General features: G+C 41.8%; 2 protein-coding genes across 2 annotated transcripts; one reads left to right on the top strand and one right to left on the bottom strand.

Moving 5' to 3' along the window:
• Positions 1-12,934: 12,934 nt before the first annotated feature.
• ACRALDRAFT_1062822 (uncharacterized protein) lies at positions 12,935-14,185 on the bottom strand. The gene has a single exon (XM_071016678.1). It carries the CDS (start codon positions 14,116-14,118, stop codon positions 13,234-13,236), a length of 885 nt encoding a protein of 294 aa, XP_070876232.1. The 5' UTR covers positions 14,119-14,185; the 3' UTR covers positions 12,935-13,233.
• A 779-nt stretch (positions 14,186-14,964) lies between these two features.
• Positions 14,965-15,343, top strand: ACRALDRAFT_2019085 (uncharacterized protein; the record flags this gene model as incomplete). Its single annotated transcript, XM_071019957.1, has 4 exons — positions 14,965-14,997; positions 15,054-15,121; positions 15,169-15,186; positions 15,310-15,343. The coding sequence occupies 4 exons, from the start codon at positions 14,965-14,967 to the stop codon at positions 15,341-15,343; spliced, it is 153 nt and encodes a 50-aa protein (XP_070876231.1).
• Positions 15,344-17,189: the final 1,846 nt, after the last annotated feature.

Below are 17,189 nucleotides of genomic sequence, written 5' to 3'. Positions count from 1 at the left end.
GGGTATTCCGGTACGCCCTAAGATACCTAAGGCTATCTCTAAGAAGCCCTCGGCACCGGTCACGCCTAAGAAGATTACTAAGGTCACGAAGAGTCCTAAGAAGACTCCTAAGCCCTTTAAATCTTCTAAGTTTATTAGTATTAACCTAAATAGCTATAAAATTATTTAGATATCGCTAAAGAAGGTCTTAGTATAGCCCAGGAAGATTAATATCCAGGGTAAATAGATTAAGGATATAAAGGAGCAGGATAAGGGCGTCGAGATATCTTATAGTTACCTATTCTATAGGCTATATAACCCTCGGCCTATAGACTCTTATATTAGCCCGATTAGAGCTTATTCTCTCGAGATAACTAGGTCTATTTATATAATAGTATCTACCACGCGACACTTTATAACGCCGCCGTTAATAGCTCCTTATATATACCGCCTTTATATACGATTCCCTAGGAAGGATAGTTACGGCATAATACTAGGATTAAGTAGGATAAGGATATAGTTACGGCCACTATAAAGCGAGTATATACTAAGAAGAAGGATTATATAGTTAGCGGACGGACTCTCCGTAAGTATAAGTAAGTTTTAGGATAGTTCTGCTAGATTATACTTAGCTTAATTAGGGTAACCTGATTATATTTAGAGTTATTATAGCCACGAGGATATAAGTAAGATAACTAGGGCCGATTATAAAGGGGTGGATCGGAGACCTAGTGCTATATTATTAGGATATCACGTGACGTTATAAGACGCGCGCTTTTTATTTATCTTATATATTATATATACGTGGCGACGCCACCTAGACATAGAGGATGCTTATTATCCTATATAATTATTATCCTTTTAACCCTAAGTTTTGCCACGTTTATTATATTCACTTCGTTTAAGCCACGTTGCCCTGATCAGAGCAGCGCGCACTCCTAGGAACCTTTTCTAAAGGTCTCCTTGTTATATGTGTTGTTTTAGTTATATGCACTTCGTGGTTATAAGCACTCCTGTTATCGGAGACTTATCCGAGATTATACTGCCTAAGCCGTTCTGCACAGTGACGGCTCCGCCTTTCTTTAACACCTCGGTTTCCTTATCTTAATCCGCTCCCACCACCGCTAGCGCCCAATCCATAGCTAATAACCGCTAACGTCTCGTACTTTATAGCAGCTTACCTATCTAATATCCACCGGTTAAAGGATCAGATCCTATAAGACTTATTTAACCGTTACTTTAGAAACGGCAAGGACGGCTAAGGACTCCCCTTTACCGGCTACTTTCGAGCCATCTCCCTCTTCGGGGATAAGAACAGGGTTAAGACCTAACTATAAGCTATCGGTCTAGCCTTCGCCGACTAAAAGAATAATAATAGCGGCACTATTACCTAATATAGGCGAGAAGCTATATAAAAAGGTTACGATTACCCTAAAGATAGAGGGACTAACTAAACGATCTTTACCCTAAGTAATATCGCTAACTGCATAGTAAACAAGGAAGAAGCCAGAGATATAGTGCTTAACTATCCGTAGCCCTATCTCTTATTAGATTATAGCCGTATTATCTTGTAATAGACCTAAGCCGAATAGAGCTTCGAGTAATATCTCGTAATAGCCAGGAATAATACCCTATAAGGCCCTAACAGGTAATTTCTCCAGGGCAGCGCCTCTAGGGTAACGCCTAGCACTATAACCGCTATGGGTTCGCCTATACTAAGGCCCTCTGCTATTATAAACCCACGCCAGTAAACCACTAACCCGCGCGCCACGAGTTTCGATAAGAATATAGTCGAGATAGTTAATTAAGTAAATAAGCTCGGTTTAGGGATAATTAGTATTATCCGGCACTTTAAGGATAAAACGATAAATTAGGTAAGCTTCTTATCGGCTATAATACTATTTTACGGCGCTCTCTAACCCCGAGCTAAAGCAATTAAAGCCTACCTAGAGAGTATAGCCATATAGAATATACCACCGATACGGTCCGTCACGGATATACTTACTAACACGTCGATTAGTTAGAACTCGCCGGCGGCCGCTACTATAAGCTCTAACCAGCTAACGCTATTACGTATAGCCGGGATTAAATAGCTTATAGCGGATAACTCTAACCTGTCTATTACTAAGCGCCTATTCTCGTAACGTATAGGCGAAGATAAAGTCTAGGTTTAGGTAGCTAAGAGTTTCGTATCCCGCTTATATAACGCCTCGGCCTAGCCCTATATAAAGAAATTTATAACGGGCGGCTAGACGCTCTATATTATCCGCTAGCGCGCCTATAGCGCGGTACTTCCCCTACCGGCCAAGAAGTTCGTAGAGTAATTCATCTCCTAGCATATAATAAATTACACCGTCTAGAACGCCGCCGACCTCCCACTACTAGTCGTACTCTGGCGTATAGAATCCTAAGTTTATATTACCCGTCTAGAGAATAACTTCTCGCTAAAGGAGAGCAAAAAAGACGTAATAGCATAACGGTTTATCGACGATCCCGACTTAGGCATTATATTAGTCTTCTACGCCGTAATAATTTAGGAACACTATAATAACCGGGCCCATAGAGCCATCCTGGCGTTATACGATATAATACCGGCGGAGTTCGAGGCTAGACGCAATAAGATTACCATAGAAAACATAACGGCTATTATATGCCTCGAACCAATGGCATAGGGAATTCTAATAAATAAGCTCAAGGAACCCACTATTACTATCCTATAGCTATCCGGCTATACCAGTAAATAAAAGTAATATTAAGCACTATATAATAAGATAATCCGGCATAGACTCCACTATACCCTTTATTATTCTAAACTATTCCTATTATTAGCTTTCTTTATTTTCTTTTTTATAAGGTCCTAGGTTAATAATTCTATAACGGAAGGACGGGTAGCCAGATATACTTACTAGTATCGTACACGGAGCCTACGGAGTTAGGGAATCGCGCTAGGAAGGCGCTATCTTATATAGTAGAAAAGAAATTTAATAATAAAGAAGGATGAGGATATTCCGACTAGGGCAATTGGATATTCCGACTAGGGTCCTACTAACAACACCTAACGCCAGCTGCAACAACTTCCTCTTATGCCTAGATACTTACAGACACGTACACAATCAATTAAGCGTATCGTCGCTACGATGAATTAAGTATACCGTGGCTACGATCGATTAAGTGTATCGTCGCTACGATTAATTAAGTGTATCGTCGGTATCGTCGCTATAATCGATTAAGTGTATCGTCGCTACAATTAATTAAGTGTATCGTCAGTATCGTCGCTACGATCAATTAAGTGTATCGTTAGTATCGTCGTTACGATTAATTAAGTGTATCGTCGCTACGATCAATTAAGTATATCGTCGGTATCGTCGCTGCTATCATTTTTACGCGGATATCTTATAGTATATGGAAGGATCTGGGTACAATCGGAACAAGCAGGCGGGTGTCACCGGCTGTTAACATAGGACCCCAGTCGGAATATCCGATTGCCCCAGTCGGAATATCCTCAACCATAAAGAAAGAGGGTGCCCACGTCTATAACATATCACTAGTATAATAATCGGCCTAGCCGAGTCCGAGCTAGACTATATCGACCTAAGCATAGTTAGAAGCCCGCGGGATATAGGGCTTTATCCTTCCCGGGGTATATACTACGCACCACTATCCGATACTATACCGGCACTAAAGCCTATATAGCGCTAGATTAGTGCTAACACTATACCGGCACTAAAGCCCGTATAGTGCTAGACTAGTACCAGCACTATACGGGTACTAAAGCCCGTATAACGCTAGACTAATACTAGCACTATCTAAGTCCTAGATAGACTAAGGTTTCCCCGTGGCTATATAGCGCGGAAACCTTGCCCTCCCTTTTAAGGAATGCATCCTATTTACATATCATTTACTGCACCCTAAGGTTACCCAACTCAAATCCTCTCGTAGGTCCTATAGTACTGGCTGGCCAGAGATATATACGGTTAGTGTATGTTAATAGGGCTTAATTATAAACCGTTCCTTTATCTCCTAGATAAAGATCCGGTATTTAGCCTCGGATATCCTATCCTACTTTAGAAGGGGGTAGTTAACCTTAGCCTAATTAGTCTAGATACCGGGACCTCTTATAGTCGTATACTAATTAATAGGGACCGGAACCGCTTATCTACTAGCGGAACATTTAACTACTATACCGCCTAAATTCTATTCCTAGTTCTAATTAGGACTAAGTTAATATATCGCTAGTTCCTCGAGCTCTAGCTAGCGCTTAAGTCTACGCTCCCTACCTTATTCTAGGTAGCGTAGGCGTTCTTTTAGTTACTAGTATATCGGCTACTCCTTAGGGACCTGCTTATCAAGGGGCCTAAGAGGAAGCGGCTTATAGGCTAAAGGGCCGGAGGATATTAAAGGGGTAGGCGTCGAATAAACGATAATCGGACGCCCTTTTATAGGTGGTCTATAATTAGCTTAAACAGGGTTAGGTTCCTATTAAAGTTCAGATATACTAGGTTCCGTTATAGGCGTAGGTTTATACTCCTAACCCGGCGGTATCTTAGTAGTGGGTATAAACAAACCAGTATCGGTTAGGCTTATTCCGGCTACTTAGCGGGGTCAAGTATTGATTAATCGTTAATTAGGTTAGCTATCTTATTTTAATTTCTTAACGGTCCTCGCGCCCTTAGAGGGGAAAAGCGATTAATATATTAAGTAGCTAATCGCGAAGAGTAAAGAGATAATCAGGATAAAGGTATTTAGTGGTTAGGACGTGATTATACTTAAGTTAAAAGGTAAGAGGTGCTAAAGAGTTAAATTAATCGCTAGCCTTCTTATCCTAAGGGCAGCTATCTATCCTTTCTTATATATATACGAGGTGTTATGGGTTGACCCCACTTATACACAGATCCGGCAAGAAGCCGGAATAACTAACTAGCGCGCGAGGCCTACGCCCGGACCACGCGCTGCCCTTATAACGGACTCGTATATACTTAGCAGATCCTGCACCCCCCTTTTTATAACTCTTCTCTTCTTCTCCTTTAATTCTAGCTAATATAATTATTCGGCCTTACTTAGTATAACTAACCTATAACCAGCCGCTTATATAGCTAGAATTCAGCGAAGCCTATACGCTGCGTTAGTATATCCTTAGATACGAACGCGCCGTTAGGTAGCGGCGGCCCTACGACCCCCGCCGAGATAACGGAGTGGACGGAAAGACGGATTATAGAAGCCCTAAATACGATAATAGGTCCGTTATAGGAGCAGCTAGCCCTATAATAGAGCTTACTCGAATAACTAGCGAACCGACTAAACGCCGAATAGCCTACGCTACGACCTCCTTACGGCCTAGCGCCGTCCTTAGAAGGAGGTTACCTATATACCCTAGCGGAGTTAGTAGGGCCCTTAAGCCCGGCTATCTCCGCTACCCCCTAACTCGAAATACCACGGGAATAACCCTAAGTTCTAGTACGCACTAAGCCCCTGCCTTACCCCTTAAAGTTTAGCGGGAAACGAATCGAGTACGCTACTTAGTCGTAATAGATACATAATAAGCTCCGCTTAGACTAGCACTTATTTAATAGCGGAGATAAGATATAGTACTATATTAACTCGTGTCTAAAAGGAAGCGCCTAGTAGGTGGTATCCGCCTACTACGCGGCTAGCGGCCTAGGAGGTTACTAAAACCCGGAATAGTTCTTAGAATACCTAGATCGCACCTATAAGGATTAGAACGAGTAACCTTACGCCGCTAATATACTATATACGCTCTGATAACGCGAGGAATAAACCTTCGCCTAGTTCCTACTAAAGTTTAAGAAGCAGATCGCCTAAGCCGATAGTGGCGATTAGGCGGATACCGCTAAGATTATATTTTTAGAGGGTGCCCTAAGCTAGAAGCTTCGTAGCGCCCTGGTTACTACGAAGTTACTTAATAACTACCCCGGCTAGGTATCTAAAGTTTAAGGGGTGGCTTAGAAACTAAAGGGACTACGCCTAACTAATAAGAATACTTATATACCGAACCGAGGTCGGAACCGAGATATAGATAGGGATATCGCGATAAGCGGGGTCTATTAAGTATATCCTAACACGAACTCGGGTCGACCTTACGATAACCGAGAATACTAAGAATACGGGAAAAAGGGATATATTCGGGTAAACTATAGGTCCCGAGCTAAAGGATCCTATATAAAGGAAGTCCGCGCTATAAAGGTATAACCGGAGGATAACGATATCTCCGCGAGTTTAGTAGGATCCGACGATAAAGAGTCGGAAAAAGAGTAGCTCTAGTATAAAAGCGGGCGCTAGAGTAGACGGCCGCCTTATAGCAGGAGTAAGAAGCGTTTAAACACTTAGCTAGTAGCGACTTAGCCCTTATATTAATATAAGTTAATAGAAGATATATATATACTCTTATAGATACGGGTTATAACTGCTATGCTACTATAAACGAACGATTTACCCGGAGACTCTAGCTACTATTAGTCGAAAGAAAGAAACGACTACTAAAAGGCTTTATAGAAGCCTCCGAACCGGCTATTAGCGCCGGTATCGCCGCCCTCGAGCTAGAGATTAGCGGCTATACTTAACGAATCTTCGCCTATATAGTTAAAGGATTAGACCAGGACGTGTTCTTAGGGAAACCTTAGATAGAATATAATAATATCACCTACTACGCGAAGAATAAACGCCTTTACTATAGAGTCGCCGATATCGACCTCCGTCTTATCGGCGAGGAAGAACCCGCTAGTATATAAGCTATCCGCGAGTCTAGGCTTATCTCCGGATTAGTATTCGCGGCCTTAATTAGGAGAATACGGAGAGGGCTAAAGGGTAAGAAAAAGGACGAATTCGACGCCTCTATACGATTAGTTAGTATAAGGGATATCGATAAGGCCCTTAGGAAGAAGGAACCTATAGACCCTCGGGATTATATCCCGGCGAATATCCTATAAGAGTTCGGCGACCTCTTTACGCCCGATAAGGCTAACTAGTTACCGCCTTATAGACTAGGGGTAAACCACGAAATTAACCTAAAGCGAGGTCCTAGCGGAGATAAGCCGAACCTACTATAGGGTCCGCTCTATAATATATCTAGGGAGGAACTACTTATGTTATAAAAGACGCTAAATAACCTAATAGATAAGGGCTTTATTTAAGCTAGCAGCTTAGCCACCGTAGCCCTAGTCCTCTTTATACGTAAACCGGGAGGGGGACTCTATTTCTGTTATAATTACCGAGCCCTAAACACGATTACCTAGTAAGATCGCTACCCGCTCCCTTTAATCACCGAGACCCTTTATAACTTAGTAAAGGCAAAATAGTTTACGAAGCTAGATATAGTGGCCGTGTTCTATAAGATTTATATAGCCCTAGGATATAAGAGTAAGACCGCGTTCCGTATAAGGTTCGGCCTCTTTAAATAGCTAGTATACCCGTTCGGACTTAGCGGCGTGCCCGTAATATTCTAGCGATATATTAACTAGACCCTCTAGGAGTTCCTAGACGATTTCGTGATAGCGTATATCAATAATATCCTGATTTACTTAAATAGCTCTCGTAAGGAATATAAAGAAAAGGTAAGGCTAGTATTATATAAGCTCGTAGACGCCAGCCTAAACCTAGACCCGGCTAAGTACGAGTTTAGCGTAATAACGGTAAAATATCTAGGGTTTATCGTTATAGTCGATAAGGGAGTCTTATATAACCTAGAGAAGCTAAAGGCTATTAAGGAATAAGAAGCTCCTACGTTAATAAAAGAAGTACGAAGCTTTCTCGGGTTCGCGAACTATTACCGGATATTTATACACGACTTCGCGGGTATATCGGCTCCGCTTACGGCGTTAATAAAAAAGGACCGCCTATTTAGATAGGGGGTCGAGGAAAACGTAGTATTCTAGGAACTTAAATAACTCTTCTAATTAAAGCCGGTCCTATAACTCTAGGACCCTAATCGCGATATAATAATAGAAACTAACTACTCTAGCTACGCGCTAAGGGGTATCTTAACCCAGGTAGATAACTTAGGATACCGGTACATAGTAATATACTACTCGCGTAAACTAACGCTAGCTAAGTATAATTATCTAATCTATAATAAGGAAATATTAGCTATTATAAGCTATATACTCGCGTAGAAAGCTAAGCTAACTAGCTATAAACGGTTCACGATCTTATTAGACTATAAGGCGCTTAAGTACTTTATAATAAAACGAGTTTTAACGGAGAGGCAGAGCCGGTAGGCTAGAGAACTGGCCTAGTTTAACTTCACGCTAGAATACCGGTAAGGTACCGAGAATAACATAGCGGACGCCTTATCGTGTCGAGAATAGGATACTCCGTAAAATATATTAAATAAGCGGGAATAAGGGAGAGTAGTCTAATTAATCCTAGACTCCGTGATACTAGTAAGTATACTAGTAGTTAGATAGACCCTTATAAGGGGAATAGCGATCCGATATATATTCGAAGCCGATAACGACCTCTAGCGTCTTTAGGATAAAACGATACCCACTAATCCCTAATACCAGGGAGCGCTCGCCGCTATCGCCTTATAAGCTCGCGGGTTTAACCTATCTCTAAACCTTAAGCTCTAGATCGTAGAGTGTTCCGTGAATTCCGATAGATTACTAATATTCCGCGATCGCCTTTAGGTGCCGGGTCCGGGGAACTCGCCGCTAAGAGGACGCTTAGTATAGGCGATCCACGACTTAGTTATTAGCGGTTATCTAGGCAGAGAAAACACTATCGCTATAGTAGCCTAACGGTTCTTTTAGCCAGGGATAAATAAAGATATCCGGAAGTTTATATATAACTACGACCCTTACCACTATAGTAACTAGTAGCGTAATACGAAGAGAGGTCTACTAAAGCCCCTGCTAATACCTAAGCGTATTCGTAGCCACCTCGCGATAGATTTTATAACCGACCTTCCCCCTACTAGAAAAAAAAAGCCTGTTACCTTTAGGTTATTATAGACCGGCTAACTAAAGCCGTTATACTAGAGGCGATAGAATCGATAAAAGCAGAAGCCTACGCGAAACGATTTTTATATAGTTATTTCCGGTTTTACGGTATACCCTTATCGATAATAAGCGACCACGGCTTAAACTAGACTAGTAGGTTCTAGCGATACTTCTATAAACTCGCTAAGACCGAATAGCGACTTAGTATAGTATACCACTTATAGACTAATAGGGGTTCTAAGAGGCTAAACTAAGATATATAAGCCTACCTTAAAGCGTTTATCTGTTATTCCTAGGATGATTAGGGTCGCCTATTATTAGTAGCGTAGTTATCGCTAAATAACCGGAGGAGCTTTATAACCCAGCTAAGCCCGTTCTTCCTAGAGTATAGGTTCTATATCGACCCGATTTAAGTACGCGAACCTATTCCTTTATACCCTAAGGAATTCGCGGTACACGACTTACTAAGCCGTTTATAAGGAGCTATAGAGTTCGCCTAGGCCTTTATAGCCGCGAAGTAACTATAGGATAAGGAGACCGCGAACCGATAGCGACTGCCCGCTAAACGATTCGAAGTAAGAGACTTAGCCTGGTTATCTATAACGAACTATATAATACCGAGACCCTCGCGTAAACTAAGCTAGTTATACTAGAAATATAGAGTAACTAAAGTTATTAACCCTTACGTTATCGAACTTAACGTCTTATTAGGGATATACCCGCGCTTCTATATCGATATCCTTAAGCGAGCCAGCCATAACCCTTTACCTAGTTAAGTCGTAGATAACCCTTAACCCGAACTAATCCGAGACGCGCTCCACGGTGATAATAGGTAGGAGGTAAAAGAGATCCTATACGTATAGAGTAAGCGGCGAGGTCGCGGGACGCGATAAGAAGCCCTTATATAATAAGTGGGTTACGCGGAGCCTACTTAGGAGCCTCTAGAAGCCGTATAAGATACACGAGCGCTAGATGTTTTTAAAAAACGTTATAGTTTAGCGGATATTTATAATAGATTATTTAGCGATTATACTATAAAAAGGACGCGAGGTTATACGGAACCTATAATACGCTCTTAGGTATTAGTTAATATTCCTTATTTATTAGGGGGGTATTCGCCGGCCCCCCCTCCGGCCTCTAGACTAAGCGTATATACCCCTTAGGCGGTTCCTAATTAGTAGCCTTATCGTTATTACTATTACCGCTAATAGTCTCGGGAGTGCCCTTAGCCTAAAGGGCCGTTAGAATACTGCGTAGGAGAGCCGTCTACGTTACGGCCTGGCGCCGGATCACTATAAGCTCTTAGCGCACCTCCTTATCGCCGTTAGCGTTAGCGGCGGGAGCGGGAGCGGCGGGGGTAGCGTTTAGGTCCTGCTTACTTATAGGCGTATAGTAATTACCTTAAGCTATAACCTAAGCTTCCTTAAGCTATAGGCGAATTAGCACGAAAATCACGAAATAAGTAGGGTTATACTTATATCCGCGTTACTAGGAGACGCCTTATAAGCCCGTGCTGCCTTAATTATAGGGGCGATAAACTCTATAGCACTAAGGGGGAGCTACAGGGAGTATAACGTTAGTATACCGAACTATACGCGAAGTCGCGGAGAACTTATAGGGCTATAGCTATACGTTCTAACCGAATACTCATAATACTTAGTATTACGGCGAGCGGCTCCCGGTCCTGATTAGTAGTAACACGTCTAACTAAATTTTTTATTAATAATATAATTAGCGTAAGGATAATATATAACCTTCTTAGGGTATCCGGGGGGGTTATAAGGGCCTCGCTAACGCTTAGAGGGGGTAGCTTACTACTAAAGAGTTAGTAGAATACTCGTAGCGATATATAAAGGATTAAGACGTATATCCTTATTATTCGGACGCTTACCCGAATTAGCTATTATAGCGAGAGCTTATTCTACGACGCTTTTTATAGACTCGCCACGTTTAACCTTATTAGCGGGGGAAGGGGCGGGCGCGGCGACCTCGTCTCTAGGCGGGACGGAAGCTTATTTACCCTTATAGGCGCGACGGTTACTACGACGAGGGGAAGCTATCTACGAACTCGAAGTTAGCCTTAGCGCGCTAGCTATAAGTAACTAGGGGATCAGAGAGACTTATATTAAAAGGATTAACGGCGATAAATAAAGATAACGGATAAAGAGGTTAATATAAAAAAAAATATCGATTAGCGAAGCTAGAAATACGCTGCTTAGTAGCGAGTTAGCACGATACATAGCTATTCTTAGTATTAAAGGGAAGGTTAAGCTTACGGCTAAAATAAGGTTATAGGCTTATAAGAGGAAAAAATAACTACGTTTAGAAAAGTAGGAAAAACTACGCTTATACTACGATACTATAGGCGCGGAAATCGATTAAAGCCCTCGGAACCGTCTAATATTATAGCCTACGAATAAAAAGGCAGGAGTAACCGGGCGCTATTTAATATAGCGGGCAAACACGTTATAAACTTAGGAGACTTATAATCCCACGACTATAATAGAGCGAGCACATTATAACCTTAATGCACGGACCACCTAAACCGAACGCAGGGAGTATTTATTAACCAGGCGCGCCTCCCTTATTTCCGTTCTAGGAAATCCGGCCCGGGTTTTAATTAACCCGAGGGGGAGGGGACTTAGGGGGGGGGGAGAGGGGGGTACTATTATAGGTTAACCCCACTTATACATAGATCCGGCAAGAAGCCGGAATAACCAACCAGCGCGCGAGGCCCACGCCCGGACCACGCGCTGCCCTTATAACGGACTCGCATATACTCAGCAGATCCTGCACCCCCCTTTTTATAATTCTTCTCTTCTTCTCCTTTAATTCTAGCTAATATAATTATTCGGCCTCACTTAGTGCAACTAACCTATAACCAGCCGCTCACACAAGGCAGCTCTAGTCTAGCATAGGAGTCTATTCTCCTTAATCAGAGTCTATTCTGCCTAATCGATTACTATCTATTCGCTCGTGGCGATAACTCGATTTATACCCTTATACCGACTATATTATAGCTAGCGTCGAGTTAGGTCCCGGATAGGATACTCCGTAGTTATCCGTAATCCACCCCGGTCTAGAACCCTATCGTGACTCGTTACTATCCGGTACTTAGGTACCGGAGGTCCGGCACCTAATATATATCTTCGTATAGTTAAGGATAGGACCAGGACGGTATTATAGACTACTTACTTAGCGATAGTTAAAGATTAGTATTAGTATAATAGTCTTAGACGGCGCTAGGTTAGTATTAGAATATAGTAGTATAGTAAGTGGTTTAGCTTAGGAACCTTCTAGGCGGGTATAGTATAAGCATAGATATAGAGTATAATTATATCGTATTATAATATAGTTATATAAAGATTATACTAATACTATATCTTAACTATGCTTGCTTCTTATTAGCCATACACCTCTTAGAGTTAGGACAGTAATATATCTAAAGATAGTGTTATTTCTAAGGATAGTGTTATTTCTAAGGATAGCTATATATTTTATTATAAGAAACCCAGCAATAGTAGCTTATATTCTAAGGGCAATTAATACCCATCGACTCCCGGTAAGGTACCTATAACTAGGATCAAGGCATTTTAGATATGTCTATAGCTTGGTTTAGTTAATTATAGCTTTAGAAAATATACCTAGGCCCGCCTAGACCTTGTTTTACCGTAGAAAAATAGACCGCTTACCGGTAAGAGAACTTATCGCGGTATGACTCTCCTTTTACGGACTCGATATTAAAATATACAGGCGCCGCGGAGTTTCCCTTAATATATGGGTCTATGCTATATGTTTCGGCTAATACTATTATGGCTTAGTGGGGGGATAGCGTAGGTAGTAGATATGCCTAGTGGCAGCGTAAAGCCGTAGGTTTGAATCCTGCTCCCCTTAAAACTATACGCGAATATTAATTCGCCACGACTACCCGGAGCCCCTACACGGAATAGGGGTCTTATCTTAGTAATAGAGATATATTAGTTAGACCTTTTACGCACTGCCGAATAGAAGAACTAAATATAACTAACGCTATATAGCCAAGTCTCCTTAGAAACTAGCTTGCTATACTAAGGTGGCTAAACCTATCTAGCTATAGAAACACACTTAGCTGCACGGCTAACCGAAATTACTCTTAGTAGATATTTAATGTCCCGCGAGAGCCGAATACCCCTCTTACTCGAAGTTCCCTACTTACCTTTATTAAGGTGTTTATGTATATAGATACCTCAGGGTACGATATAGGGCGTCCTTTGCTCTTCTTAGAGATATCCCGACGTTAAAGAATACATCATCATCATCATTATGGCTGGGTTGTAACCCGGGTATGTTGGCAGAGCTGCTCGAGAAACCCTGACTTGAGAATATCCGAGAAGGAAGTGGCCCAGACGAGTGCACTTTCGGGAACCGCATCCCAAACCCCAGGGACATCAAATCCGACTCTCTGCAGGGTATGAATCAAGCTCGAATCAGAACCTGAGGAAAGTATAACACCTTTCCCCAGCAATAGGCACTCGATATCTGTTACCGAGTCTCCGAAATAGACTAGCTTTTCCCTGTCTATTCCGTCCAGGGTTATAAGATGCGATAATGCGAGAGCCTTATCCTCGCTGGTAGCCAATTCAGCATGACATTTGTTACCATCGACCATAACAGGGCCAGTGATTGTCCCGTCAGCCGTAATCTCGTTGGCCACTATTGTGTCGATTGAATACCCTGACAGAACTCCGCGTATAAAAGATCTCGACCAATTGAGGGAGAGCACTGATGTACGCCAGCCCCTCTCGGCCGCAATACCGATGAGCTGGGCGAACCCGTCTCTGATCAACACGTGTTGATATCTCACAGCCTTTTGTCCAGCAGCAAAGAGCATCTCTTCGGTGACGCCCTTATATAGCCCCGAAGACTCAACGAGGCGAATAGATCGTAGCTCGACACGTCGCAGGCTTCGGAGAAACTGCAGCTCGTCATCTAAAGATTGACGATCTTGAACTCCTGGTAAGTAACATGATACATGTTGAGCATAGTCCCTCTGATAAGTCTCAACAATTTGGGGCCAGGGTGGCGATACATGAGCTGCACGGAATTGTTGCGCCTCTAGACCAACTTCGGCCAAATTGGCAATAGTATCTTGCAGAGTAATAGTACCATCGAAATCAAAAACAAGGCTAAAGGCCGGTTGTTGCATTTTGATGGTTGGCAATAGGTGACTTTGAGCTGTATTTGACGTTGGTTTGGGTTGTGTGATGCATCATGGTATTAGAACACGAGGATAATACGAAAAGGGACAGATTACTGCGCCGAGGAACCAGTTTGCAGGGGCCTCGGGCGAGTTTGCATGGGCCTCGAACGGTATCCACTTTAAAGTTTGCAGGGGCCTCGAACGGCATATGCTCCGCATAGGCAAACTACGTAATGTATACAGTATATATTCACAATATTGGATATATTTATATACTGTCCTAATATAAAGCATTTTTATATAAAATATCTAAAATATACTAGGCATATACTAGGCATATATTATATAATAATATTAAGATATATTACTAGATTTATATACCTTAAGAGTAGGGCATATGCTAGGCATATACTGTTAATAATGCTTAATATATATTACTAGATTTATATACCTTAAGGGTAGGGCATATACTAGGCATATAGTATATAATAATACTTAAGATATATTACTAGATTTATATACCTTAAGAGTAGGATATATGCCAGGCATATACTATATAATAATAATATATATTACTATATTTATATACCTTAAGAGTAGGGCATATGCTAGGCATATACCGGGTATATACTATATTTTTCCACTTAAGATATATTAATAGATATCTATACCTAAAGCATATAAGATATACTAAGTATATACTATATATTATACTAAGGATATATTAAGAAATTTAATATATAATTAAAGATAAAGGCATATACTAGGCATATACTATATATATAAATGAAATATAATGTTGTAATATACTGTATTGCTACGCGAGATATATGTATAGGACTTTTTTTAATCATGTACCTAGGTCACTTTTCCTTGGCATTTCGAGTTCGAGGCCCTTATATACTTAAAGTGCGTACTTTTTCGAGGCCCCTGCAAACTAGCCCGAGGCCCTTGCAAACTATACACTCACTGCGCCCGTACACTTTGATATCGAGCCCGTAAAAGTGGAGTCATGACCCTTAATGGTCTCTTACCAGCACGCGGTCCAATTTCTAGGCAAAACGAGGCGTCGACGTGTCAAGGTATATTATATACTTACTGTTCCTAAACCCACGTTTGGCAGTTAGGGGGAGAGGTAGTTCCACTATACGTATAGCCTTTTTTATTACCTTTTCTGTTGGTTTTCGCCCGCAAAAGACCTCCACAGTACGTTAGTGACCTGCCGCCCTAACACGTAAGATAATCAATATCGGGGCAGTACCTCTTATTATATAGGAAAATGAATAAATTGGATATCACTTTCGGACGAAACTTAACGACCTGAACGTGTATATCCCTTCCCGGAAACTATGCTCATTTTCATAGGAAACAGTTTTTTATAGGAAAGAGTTTTTAATGATATACTTTACCGCGCTTTAAGCCCGCAGGAAGAGACTTTACTAATTACTTTTTAAGCCGATGCCTACACCTACTACGCCTACTATGCCCGCTACACGGCGGTGTCGTCGTTATAAGATCGTTAAACCTTTCTCCGAGTTTAGGTTCTACCGCAGTAGTAGAATATACGCTACCTATATAACCTACTGAATTACTAACCAGGTTAATCGCTAATCTGCCCCCGAGGCTAATCGCTAAACCGACCCTACTAATACGCCCGCTACGCGGCGTTACTATCGTTATAAGATTATTAAACCTTTCGCCGAGTTTAGATTCTATTGCGGTGGTAATATATATACTGCCTATATAATATACCGGGCCTAAACCGACCCTAGAACCAACCAGGCTAATAGCCAGGCTAGTCGCTAAATTAGCCCTATAGCTTATACAGCACCTATAGCTAGGCGTTATACCTCTTACACCTCCCCCCGCCGCCCCCAGCGCCCCTTATAACTAACCCCGTTGTCCTATCTAGGACACTTTTATGCTACCTATCGAACTTACCGCCCTACTACGGCTTTCCTAACTCGCCGTAACGGCGCTCCCTATAACCGGTGCTATAAGTGCCGTAAGGCCAGGGCCCCCGGTTCTCCCCCTGGAAATAAGGTTAATACCGAGAATATACGTACGTTACGGGACCGGGTGGTTTAGGCGAATCCCTAGCCACGTATTCGTCGATTAGATCTGGTTAGATAGATACCCCCGAATAGCGAGGTTATAGTCGAGTATTCTGACCTAGGATTAATACGGGTAGAGTATAACTATTACGCTACCCCTTATTAGATAGGCAAGCGGTTATAAGTAGGTGCTCGAGTCTTTACTAGGGTTATAATTGTTTATTCTATTCTTAGGAATCTACGCCCTTTAGCCCTAAGTTTAGTTCCTGTTATAACCAGGGCGACGTGGAGGTTAAGCCGATCCCGTAAGTACCCGCCCTTATAGAACGGCTACTACTCTCTCCCTATCCCAGGTTCGTGAATTTCCGTAAATAGATTCGTTAGTATAATAATGCTTTTACCTTTATTTCTATATAATATACGGAGACTAGTCGGGGGCTATTAGGCGGTTTAATGGCCTTTTAGATCTATAGCGCTCTTTACTATATCACCGGTTTATTAAATGTTACGGGTCGCGTTCCTGTTTTTGCCTAGCTATACTTTGATAATCCCTAAGTTATAGCCGATCACCGATATACTTACGCTCTGGCTTTTAACGCGATACTGGACTAGCAGATTTTAGGAGAGCTATTATATCTCGTTTACACTTTTAATCTGTATACCTTAATCTATCTTATAGCCCGCGAGTAGTTCGATACCCTTAGTAATTAGGGCCGTGGATTACTAAATCCGTAGATAAGGTTAGTAATAGAGTAGGGTACTAACCGTCGTTAAGAAAACCTGCTTATTACCGATAAAGTTACCGCTATGGTTCCTACTAAGTCTAGTCAGAGGTGCTACCAGGATATCGTGCTCGCTAAGAGGGGCCCGGGAAATACCCTATAAGCTTTCTATCGCGTTAACTATAAGCACCCGGCGTATTTACCACTTACCTATCCACTAATATATCCTCTTAGCGGGACCGGGTATCACTAGAATATACGACTACGGGATTTATATAATCGCGAATATCAGGTTACGGAG

The sequence above is a fragment of the Sodiomyces alcalophilus genome (genome assembly GCF_042370955.1).
Source record: "Sodiomyces alcalophilus JCM 7366 unplaced genomic scaffold ACRALscaffold_3, whole genome shotgun sequence".
Classification (NCBI taxonomy): domain Eukaryota; kingdom Fungi; phylum Ascomycota; class Sordariomycetes; order Glomerellales; family Plectosphaerellaceae; genus Sodiomyces; species Sodiomyces alcalophilus.
This window is presented reverse-complemented; position numbering and strand designations above follow the sequence as displayed.